General features: G+C 41.9%; 1 protein-coding gene across 2 annotated transcripts in view; it reads right to left on the bottom strand.

The window, feature by feature from the left end:
- ZMAT3 (zinc finger matrin-type 3) overlaps positions 1 to 12,285 on the bottom strand; it is a 54,907-nt gene that overhangs the window by 12,977 nt on the left and 29,645 nt on the right. For both annotated transcript variants that reach the window (XM_023184811.2, XM_023184812.2), the window contains exon 3: positions 413 to 532. In XM_023184811.2, the coding sequence (XP_023040579.1) occupies positions 413 to 532 (120 nt within the window). The remainder of the gene's footprint in view (positions 1 to 412; positions 533 to 12,285) is intronic.

Below are 12,285 nucleotides of genomic sequence, written 5' to 3'. Positions count from 1 at the left end.
ACGCCATTTTCCTGCCTCAGCCTCCTGAGTAGCTGGGACTATAGGTGCCCGCCACCACGCCTGGCTAATTGTCTGTATTTTTAATAGAGACGGGATTTCACCATGTTAGCCAGGATGGTCTTGATCTCTTGACCTCGTGATTCGCCCATCTCGGCCTCCCAAAGTGCTGGGATTACAGGCATGAGCCACCGCACCCGGCCCATTTAGCCCAGAATTTTAAGAAATGTATAAAGAATCATGTAACAATCCAGCACTGTAGTTCAAGGAGTTAAAAGTACCAAGCAGCATCTTTCAGGATTATTTTCCCAACTGTACCCTGATGGACACATGGACGACAAATGTCATCCATAATCATTTGTGCATACTACAGCTTCCACCCTAATGCTGCTTCACCCTGACATATGTGTCTCACCTGCGGAGGGACTGGAACAACTGGAGTAGCAGCAGGCTCGACCATATTGCTCATTCTAGCAGGAGGAGGACAGCTATTTGCTGCATAGTAATTTCGGAGTTTCTTACCATGATTTTTACCCTAGAAATAAAAATAAAATGAGTACAGCAGTCCCCCTTTATCTGCAGTTTCAGCAATTTCAGTTAGCTATGGTCAACTGCGGTCCAAAAATATTAAGATATTTTGAGAGAGAGACTACATTCACATAATTTCCATGACAGTATATTTTTATAATTGTTCTTTTTTCTAATTAGTTACTGTTGTTATTCTCTTACTGGCCCAATTTATAAATTAAACTTTATCATAGATTATGTATGTACAGGAAAAAAAAATGCATATGGAAGGGTTCAGAAATATCACAGTTTTAGGGATCTACTAGGGGTCTTGGTATCTCCTACGGAAAAAAAGAAAACTGTAATCACCATGAGAAAGGGTGTCAAACTGAGTTAATCAATGTATTTACTTAATCACTTAAAAAAAAAAAAGAAAAAAACACAAGTAACACTAACTACATTTTATTCCTTCATACATACACAATCCTGGGGGTAAAAAGACTACTAGCTAGATTTGATTGCTAGATCTCCAAGTAAAAGAGCCTACTCTTTGGCTCTAATAGAATGATTAAACTTATCTGGGAAAGATAAGAGAACAAAGGCAAAGGAAATTAATTTCCTATATGTTTCTTAAAAAGTATCACATTGGCTAGGCGTGGTTGCTCATGCCTGTAATCTCAGCACTCTGGGAGGCGAGGAGGGTGGATCACCTGAGGTCAGGAGTTCAAGACCAGCCTGACCAACATGGTGAAACCCCATCTCTACTAAAAATACAAAAATTAGCTGACCATGGTGGCACATGCCTGTAATCCCAGCTACTCGGGAGGCTGAGGCAGGAGAACCACTTGAACCCGGGAGGTGGAGGTTGCAGTGAGCTAAAATCACACCACTGTACTCCAGCCTAGGCGACAAAGTTAGACTCTGTCTCGAAAACAAACAAACAAAAAAGTATCACATTTTCCAGTGACCTGTGTCCTCACCCAAGTTCTTGCAATTTATATGCCACAGTTAAATATGAATTTCATGACACTCTGATCTAACATACTTTATAAGTTAGTAATGAAATGGATAATCCAATTATTCTTTAAAAATTGCACTTACAGAGTATCTTTTTACTTACAAAGGATGTTCATTGCATTTATTCATTTGCTGCTCACAAAACTCTTATAAGAGGAATTTGTTAATATTGTACATTTATGACAGCCAAGGAACTGCAATCCAGAGACTGTAAGGAACTTGCCCCCAGCTCCCTTCTCAGGGGCTAAATGGCACAGTCAAAGCCTGAGACAGGCCTTCCAAATCAAAGAATGGCCCTTTTCCACTACAGCATGATGGCTTCAGGATGCACTAAGAATCTCTACTAACATGAATTTGCCTTTCTCATCACGTTTTAAGTTATTAGTCACACGATTATATTCCTTGAACTGACACAAACTAGTGGCAAGGGTCAACACTACGAAAGCGTTCTAAATAAGGGTAAAACAGTAAATTATTCTTTAAACTGCATTGTAAAACTAAAACCTGCAGGCAAACATTTATTCACCATCTATTTATATGCTAAGCCCTAGAAATAAACTAAGGACTAGCACATAGAGGAGGAGACAGATACGTAAGCAGCTAAATAGAGTAATGAACTAAGATCCATCTTCTCCTCACTTGAATACCCTAAAGGTGCTTTTACCATGGTCACAGTGAACTCCAGAATCAAATCCAGTGGTCACATATATGCCTTCATCTTACTGGAACTCAAAGTAACATGATACAGTTCATTTCCTTCTTGAAACATTCCTCCTACTATCATCTATACTCCTTCTTCCCTCCCCACCTCTCCTCCTCTATCAGACCTCTAAACTCTACAATGTCCAAGGACCCACCCTTGGCCCTCTTCTACTCTCTGACTCTAGGTTATTTTACCCAGATGTATAGCTTTCAAATACCACGAGTAAGTTGGTGACTCCCCATATCAATCTCCATCCTTGACCTTTAGAACCATATATCTAACTTCCTCCTGGTCATCCACACTTTCATGTCTTAAGAGGCATATCCAACTTAAAATAACTTTTGATTCCTCCTCCATAGAACTTTCTCATCACCAGCATTACCACCACCACTAGTCATCCACAGTAGGTAAATGGCACCACCATCCACAAAGTTACCCAAGAAAAGTCAAGGGGTCCTTTTCCTGATTCCATCCTTCCCTAAGCCCAACACATTCAACCCATCAGCAAGTCTTGTCATTCAAAATACATCCCACATCACTCCACTTCTCTCCATGGATACTACAAATACCACAGTAATCCAAGGTATCAACATTTTTCGTTTGCAGTAGGTAACAGTGGTAATCCAAGGTGCCAACAATTTTCATTTGCAGTAGGTAACAACTCCTAATTGGTCTCTGCTGTTAATCTTGTCCTCCTAGAATTCTGCTCATTATAAACCAGGGTAATAATTCTTGACATGAATCAGTTCCATGTCACTGTCTCACATAAAACTCTTCCAATGGCTTCCTGCTATACTTAAAATTGACAAATCTTACCTATAAGGCCCTACGTGACCGGGCCCCGTCTACCTCTCGGGTCTTATGTCAGACAGAACTCCTTCCTTTCCCCTGCGCATTATGCTCCTGGCTCACTAGGCTGCATGTGCTCCTTAAACATGCCAAGCTCACTCTAGCTCCAAGGTCTTTGTACTTAACTGTTCCTTTTGCCTAGAATGTACCTCTTGCAGATCTCTGTATGGCTGGCTCCTTCTAGAATCTTTCAAGTCTCAACTCAAACTGGACCTCACTCACTCTCAAGTGTCACAACCATTCCCCCTCCCCACACCACACACACTCCATCATATTACCACACTGTCTGGTTTTATTTTATCTTGGTACCACTAATCGCTGTCTAAAATTATAGTTTGTTTATTTGTTTTGTTTTTTTTTCCACTTTCCTCCACTCTGTAATGTAGACTCCTTGAAAATGAGGACCTTATCTGTCTTGTTTACCGTTCTAATCCCAATGCCTAGAATGGTTTCCAGAATATAGCAAGCAAGCAATAAATAACTGTTGGATAAATGAACCAAGTATTATAATGAAGCTAATAAACTGCTAGGAGAACACAGAGAAGGAATTTCTTACTCCAGCCTGAATGTATCACAGAAGACTTCCCTGAAAAGGGGGCCACTGACTCACCTTTTTAAAGGAGCAAATATTTACAGGGGAGGTAAGAAGTAAGGGAAAAGAAAACTGTGCACTGAGAAAACACATTAGCAACAGCCCAGCCTTCTGTGTTGAGGGACCACAAGGAGAGATAACGGTCTTCTAGATCCTTTGGAGGAGAGGCAGAAATGGAAACACACACGGGGCTCATTCTTAATGCCTTTGCCCACGATAAAGAATTTGGACTTCAGAGGCAGCAGGGAGCCACTGAGGAACTTTAAGCAAAGCAGTGCATGACTTGATTATATTTGATAAAGATGAGCATCAGGGTAGGAGACCAACCTGGAAGCTGGGAAGATACACAGAGGAGAGTCAAGGACAAAATCCTAGGACACTACAATATAGAGTCTAGTAGAGAATGAAGATCCAGAAAATGAGATTGAGAATGTGTAGTCAAAATGTAAGACAAAAATCAGATGGTGTGTTATCGTTAGAAGCCCACAACCAAACTGGAGTTCAAGAGTGTGGTCAGGATGAAGACAGACTCTCAGTAATGATCAGAATGTGAATGGTATTTAAAGCTATGGAGCCAAAAACCATTTCCTAGACAGAGTGGAGACAGATAAGAGCTTACAAAATAGGCCTGAAGCAAGATAATGGCTGGATAATGGAGAAAGACACAGGAACTCTGAAGACGGTAAGAACAAGTAATAACATATTGAATAAGAAGGCAGAAGGGAGGTGAACCGCAGGGTAGATGGAAATATTTATGAAAAATTTTTAAAGGTGTGGGGAAGAAAAAAGGCTTTGGGGAAGAAGATAGAGTCAACATACTGAGATTGAGACAACAGAAAGACATCTCGATGAATCCAAGAGACAGTGCAATGTGTAGATTAGTGACAGCAACTGGAGACAGACAAATTCCTAGGCAGACAGGGATGGGTCCCTGTGAAACCCAACCTTCACGCCAAAGACAGTTTAAAGCCTGAAAACTGAGCTGCCAGTTCCAGGTAGAGTCCACAACCAGAGTGAGAACTTCCTCGATGCCTTTTAGGCAATTAAATGGTGCTTTTTCCAAGCCCACCCGTGAACCAATCAGCACACACTCCCCCATTCTCAGCCCATAAAAATCCCAGACTTAGCCCCCACAGATGGCAAACCTCTTTTGGGTCCCCTCTTAAACAGAGGGCTAATCACTCTTGGGCCCCCTCTCCGTTGGCAGCTTTCCTTCTGTCACTCAACAGAATTCTTCTCCACCCTACTCATTCTCCAGTGTCCATGTACCTTATTCCTCTTATTCCTCTTGGTCGTGGGACAAGAACCCAGGATAGGCCAGTAACGCACACCCGTTCACTGAACTGCAGGTGGTGGGACCAAATGAGCTGTAACATGCCCCTGTTCACCAAGCTGCAGGTGGCGGGAACAACAGAAAGCTGCAACATTTCTTGGGAGGTCAGATCTTGGGACTCCCCGGGTGACAGTTGTAACACCCCTTGGGACTCCGTCATTGCTGACATCTCTGAGTTTTCAGGCACCACCCACATTCCCCTCATCTAAATGACGACACCCAATGCAGAAGCTGCTGGCAACACATCCAGTGGAGCCACGGGCTGAGCGCAGATCCCTCAGTGGGCACAAGATCCAGGTCAAGGCACAAGCCAAGCACAGCCTGCCAGGCTGAATGGGCGGAGTAAGCTCGGTGGAACAAGGCCCCAGGCAAAGGGCACAACAGCCACAGAGATCTCCAGCTGGTGAAGCAGCACCAAAAGAATCCTTACACTGCAATCCTCCCTCCCGCTCACCAAGCAACCGGGGAGAAAAAGCCAGTGTGCCATTTCCTCCCACTTGCCGAACTACAAAAGCTGCAACATTAGCACTAAGGAAGGCAAGGCTAAGAAGGTTTAGGAATCTTCTAAAAACAGGTGAGAATTTGAATCTACAAATCTGGCAGAAGATAACAGGGTTAAATAGTTACTGACTACCCTCTATGTTCTGGACACCATTCTAAGAAAAGGAGATAAAACAGTGAACAAAGGCAAAGTCTTTGCCCTCAAGAAACTTTTCTAGGGAACATAAACAGAATACATACATACATATATACATATATGTGTGTGTGTGCGTGTATATATGTACGCACACACAACCAAAGAAGAAAGAGTGACTGACAACTGCTCTGCAAAAAAAAAAACAGGATGACATAACAGATAATGGACAGGGAGAGGGTGGGGTGGGCAGATAAGGCTTCTCTGGGGAAATACATGTCAGCTAAAACATGAAGCATGAGATGGCTCCATGCAATGTAGAGAAAGGGGGGAAGAGCTGGGCATCAAGAGACCCACTTGGCTGTGTTAAGTCTGAGATCCTTTTCAGATGTCCAAAGAGAGACCAACCTCAAGTTTACGAACGAGGTCAGGTTAGAGATAGAATCTGAGGAGTTATCAGCATGTAGGTGGAATTTAAAACCATGGAACTAGGGCCAGGCACAGTGGCTCATGCCTATAATCCCAGCACTTTGGGAGGCTGAGGGAGAAGGAACACTTGAGTCCAAGACTTTGAGACCAAACTGGGCAAAATGACAAGACCCTATCTCTAAAAAAAAAAAAAAAAGAGCCAAGCATGGTGGTGCAAACCTATGGTCCCAGCTACCAGGAGCACTGAGGTGGAAGGATTGGTTAAACCCACAAGGTTGAGGCTGCAGTGAGCCATGACTGCAACACTACACTCCAGCTGGGTGACAGAATGAGACCCTGTCTCAAAAACTAAAATAAAATACAAGATGGCTGAATAGGAACAGCTCTGGTTTGCAGCTCCCAGCGTGATTGATGCAGAAGACGGGTGATATCCACATTTCCAACTGAGGTACCTGGTTCATCTCACTGGGACTGGTTGGACAGTGGGTGCAGCCCACAGAGGGCGAGCTGAAGGTGTCGCCTCACCCGGGAAGCCAAGGAGTCGGGGGATCTCCCTTTCCTAGCCAAGAGAAGCCGTGACAGACTATACCTGGAAAAATGAGACACTCCCACCCGAATACTGTGCTTTTCCGAAGGTCTCAGCAACCAGCAAACAAGGAGATACTCTCCTGTGCCTGGCTTGGTGGGCCCCATGCCCACGAAGCCTTGCTCATTGCTAGCCCAGCAGTCTGAGATCAAACTTCAAGGCAGCAGCCTGGTTGGGGAAGGAGCGTCCGCCATTACTGAGGCTTGAGTAGGTAAACAAAGCGGCTGGGAAGCTCAAACTGGGCGAAGCCCACCGCAGCTCAGCAAGGCCTACTGCCTCTAGACTCTGCCTCAGTGGCCAGGGCTTGGCTGAAAAAAAGGCAGCAGACAACTTCGGCAGAGTTAAACGTCCCTGTCTGACAGCTCTGAAGAGAGCAGTGGTTCTCCCAACATGGCATTTGAGCTCTGAGAACGGACAGACTGCCTCCTCAAGTGGGTCTCTGACCCACGTGTAGCCTAACTGGGAGACACCTCACAGTAAGGGCCGACAGACACCTCACATATGCGGGTGCCCCTCTGGGACGAAGCTTCCAGAGGAAAGATCAGGCAGCAATATTTGCTGCTCTGCAGTATTTGCTGTTCTGCAGCCTCCGCTGGTGATACCCAGGCAAACAGGGTCTGAAGTGGACCTCCAGCAAACTCCAACAGACCTGCAGCTGAGGGACCTATTAGAAGGAAAACCAACAAACAGAAAGGAATAGCATCAACATCAATAAAAAGGACATCTACACCAAAACCCCATCTGTAGGTCACCAACATCAAAGACCAAAGGTAGATAAAACCAAAAACATGGGGAGAAACCACAGCAGAAAAGCTGAAAATTCTAAAAATCAGAGTGCCTCTTCTCTTCCAAAGGGTCGCAGCTCCTTACCAGCAATGGAACAAAGCTGGAAGTAGAATGACTTTGACAAGCTGACAGAAGTAGACTTCATAAAGTCAGTAATAACAAACTTCTCTGAGCTAAAGGAGCATGTTCGAACCCATCACAAGGAAGCTAAAATCCTTGAAAAAAGGTTAGATGAATGGCTAACTAGAATAAACAGTGTAGAGAAGACCTTAAATGACCTGATGGAGCTAAAAACCACGGCATGAGTACTTCGTGACACATGCAGAAGCTTCAATAGCCGATTCGATCAAGTGGAAGAAAGGGCATCAGTGACTGAAGATCAAATTAATTAATGAAATAAAGCAAGAAGACATGGTTAGAGAAAAAAGAGTAAAAAGAAATGAACAAAGCCTCCAAGAAATATGGGACTATGTGAAAACACCAAACCTACGTTTGATTGGTATACTTGGAAGTGATGGGGAAAATGGAACCAAGTTGGAAAACACTCTGCAGGATATTGTCCAGGAGAACTTCCCCCACCTAGCAAGGCAGGCCAACATTCAAATTCAGGAAACACAGAGAACTCCACAAAGATAAACCCTCAGAAGAGCAACCCCAAGACATGTAATTGTCAGATTCCCCAAAGTTGAAATGAAGGAAAAAATGTTAAGGGCAGCCAGAGAGAAAGGTCGAGATACCCACAAAAGGAAGCCCATCAGACTAACAGTGGACCTCTCGGCAGAAACCCTACAAGCCAGAAGAGAGTAGAGGCCAATATTCAATATTCTTAAAGAATTTTCAACCCAGAATTTCATATCCAGCCAAACTAAGCTTCATAAGTGAAAGAGAAATGAAATCCTTTACAGACAAGCAAATGCTGAGAGATTTTTGCCACCACCAGGCCTGCCTTACAAGAGCTCCTTGAAGGAAGCACTAAACATGGAAAGAAACAACCTATATCAGCCACTGCAAAAACATGCCAAATTGTAAAGACCATCGATGCTATGAAGAAACTGCATCAATTAACAGGCAAAACAACCAGCAAACATCATAATGACAGGATCAAATTCACACACGACAATATTAACCTTAAATGTAAATTGGCTAAATGTCCCAATTAAAAGACACAGACTGGCAAAGTAGATAAAGACCCATCAGTGTGCTAGATTCAGGAGACCCATCTCATGTGCAAAGACAGACATAGGCTAAAAATAAAGGGATGGAGGAAGATCTACCAAGCAAATGGAAAGCAAAAAAAAGCAGGGATTGCAATCCTAGTCTCTGATAAAAACAGACTTTAAACCAACAAAGATCAAAAGAGACAAAGAAGGCCATTACATAATGGTAAAGGGATCAATTCAATGAGAAAAGCTAACTATCCTAAATATATATGCACCCAATACACAAGCACCCAGATTCATAAAGCAAGCCCTTAGAGACCAACAAAGAGACTTAGACTCACACACAATAATAATGGGAGACTTTAACATCCCACTGTCGATATTAGACAGATTAACGAGACAGAAGGTCAACAAGGTATCAAGGAATTGAACTCAGCTCTGCACCAAGTGGACCTAATAGATATCTGCAGAACTCTCCACCCCAAATCAACAGAATATACATTCTTCTCAGCAACACATCGCACTTATTCTAAAATTGACCACATAACTGGAAGTAAAGCATTCCTCAGCAAATGTAAAAGAACAGAAATCACAACAAACTGTCTCTCGGACCACAGTGCAATTAAATTAGAACTCAGGATTAAGAAACTCACTCAAAACTGCACAACTACATGGAAACTGAACAACTTGCTCCTGAATGACTACTGGGTACATAACGAAATGAAGGCAGAAATAAAGATGTTCTCTGAAACAAATGAGAACAAAGACACAACATACCAGAGTCTCTGGGGCACATTTAAAGCAGTGCGTAGAGGGAAATTTATAGCACTAAATGCCTGTAAGACAAAGCAGGAAAGATCTAAAATCAACACCCTAACATCACAATTAAAAGAACTAGAGAAGCAAGAGCAAACAAATTCAAAGGCTAGCAGAAGGCAAGAAATAACTAAGATTAGAGCAGAACTGAAAGAGATAGAAACACAAAAATCCCTTCAAAAAAAAAAAAATCAATGAATCCAGGAGCTGCTTTTTTAAAAAAAAATCAACAAAATTGAGAGACGGCTAGCAAGACTAATAAAGAAGAAAAGAGAGAAGAATCAAATAGATGCAATAAAAAATGATAAAGGGGATGTCACCACCAATCCCACAGAAATACAAACTACCATCAGAAAATAATATAAACACTTCTACGCAAATAAACTAGAAAACCTAGAAGAAATGGATAAATTCCTGAACACATATACCCTCCCAAGACTAAACCAGGAAGAAGTTGAATCTCTGAATAGACCAATAACAGGCTCTGAAATTGAGGCAATAATTAATAGCCTACCAATCAAAAAAAGTCCAGGGCCAGACAGATTCACAGCTGAATTCTACCAGAGGTACAAAGAGGAGCTGGTACCATTCCTTCTGAAACTATTCCAATCAATAAAAAAAGGGAATCCTCCCTAACTCATTTTATGAGGCCAACATCATCCTGACACCAAAGCCTGGCAGAGACACAACAAAAAAAAAGAGAACTTTAGACCAATATCCCTGATAAACATCGATCCAAAAATTCTCAATAAAATACTGGCAAACCAAATACAGCAGCATATCAAAAAGCTTATCATCACAATCAGGTCAGCTTCATCCCTGGGATACAAGGCTGGTTCAACATACACAAATCAATAAACATAATCCATCACATAAACAGAACCAACGACAAAAATCACATGATTATATCAATAGATGCAGAAAAGGCCTTCGACAAAATTCAACAGCCCTTCATGCTAAAAACTCTCAATAAATTAGGTATTGACAGAACGTATCTCAAAATAATAAGAGCTATTTATGACAAACCCACAGCCAATATCACACTGAATGGGCAAAAACTGGAAGCATTCCCTTTGAAAACCAGCACAAGACAAGGATGCCCTCTCTCACCACTGCTATTCAACACAGAGTTGGAAGTTCTGGCCAGGGCAATTAGGCAAGAGAAAGAAATAAAGGGTACTCAATTAGGAAAAGAGCAAGTCAAATTATCCCTGTTTGCAGATGACATGATTGGATATTTCGAAAACCCCATTGTCTCAGCCCAAAATCTCCTTAAGCTGATAAGCAACTTCAGCAAAGTCTCAGGATACAAAATCAATGTGCAAAAATCACAAGCACTCCTATACACCAATAACAGACAAACAGAGAGCCAAATCATGAGTGAACTCCCATTCACAATTGCTTCAAAGAGAATAAAATATTAAAATACCTAAGAATCCAAACTTACAAGGGATGTGAAGAACCTCTGCAAGGAAAGCTACAAACCACTGCTCAAGGAAATAAAAGAGGACACAAACAAATGGAAGAACATACCATGCTCATGGACAGGAAGAATCAATATCGTGAAAATAGCCATACTGCCCAAGGTAATTTACAGATTCAATGCCATCCCCATCAAGCTACCAATGACTTTCTTCAAAGAATTGGAAAAAACTACTTTAAATTTCATATGGAACCAAAAAAGAGCCTGAATTACCAAGACAATCCTAAGCAAAAAGAACAAAGCTGGAGGCATCACACTACCTGACTTCAAACTATACCACAACGCTACAGTAACCAAAACAGCATGGTACCAGCACCAAAACAGAGATATAGACCAATGGAACAGAACAGAGTCCTCAGAAACAACACCACACATCTACAACCATCTGATCTTTGACAAACGTGACAAAAACAAGAAATGGGGAAAGGATTCCCTATTTAATAAATGGTGCTGGGAAAACTGGCTAGTCATATGTAGAAAGCTGAAACTGGATCCCTTCCTTACACCTTATACAAAAATTAATTCAAGACGGATTAAAGACTTATATGTTAGACCTAAAACCATAAAAATCCTAGAAGAAAACCTAGGCAAAGATTTCATGACTAAAATACCAAAAGCAATGGCAACAAAAGCCAAAAGTGACAAACGGGATCTAATCAAACTAAAGAGCTTCTGCAAGGCAAAAGAAACTACCATCAGAGCAAATGGGCAACCTACAGAATGGGAGAAAAATTTTGCAATCTACCCATCTGACAAAGGGCTAATATCCAGAATCTACAAAGAACTCAAACAAATTTACAAGAAAACAAACAAACAACCCCGTCAAAAAGCGGGCAAAGGATATGAACAGACACTTCTCAAAGGAAGACATCTATGCAGCCAACAGACACATGGAAAAGTGCTCATCATCACTGGTCATCAGAGAAATGCAAATCAAAACCACAATGAAGATACCATCTCACGCCAGTTAGAATGGCAATCATTAAAAAGTCAGGAAACAACAGATGCTGGAGAGGATGTGGAGAAATAGGAACACTTTACACTGCTGGTGAGAGTGTAAATTAGTTCAACCATTGTGGAAGACAGTGTGGAATCCCTTAAGAATCTAGAACTAGAAATACCATTTGACCCAGCAATCCCATTACTAGGAATATACCCAAAGGATTATAAATCATGCTACTATAAAGACACATGCACATGTATGTTTACTGTGGCAATATTCACAAAAGCAAAGACTTGGAACCAACCCAAATGTCCATCAATGATAGACCGTATTAAGAAAATGTGGCACCATGGAATACTATGCAGCCATAAAAAAGGATGAGTTCATGTCCTTTGCAGGGACATGGATGAAGCTGGAAACCATCATTCTCAGGAAACTATCACAAAGGGA

This window comes from Piliocolobus tephrosceles, chromosome 2, assembly GCF_002776525.5.
Source record: "Piliocolobus tephrosceles isolate RC106 chromosome 2, ASM277652v3, whole genome shotgun sequence".
NCBI classification, from domain to species: Eukaryota; Metazoa; Chordata; class Mammalia; order Primates; family Cercopithecidae; genus Piliocolobus; species Piliocolobus tephrosceles.
Note: the sequence above shows the minus strand (reverse complement) of the source record. Positions and strands in the feature narration are given on the sequence as shown.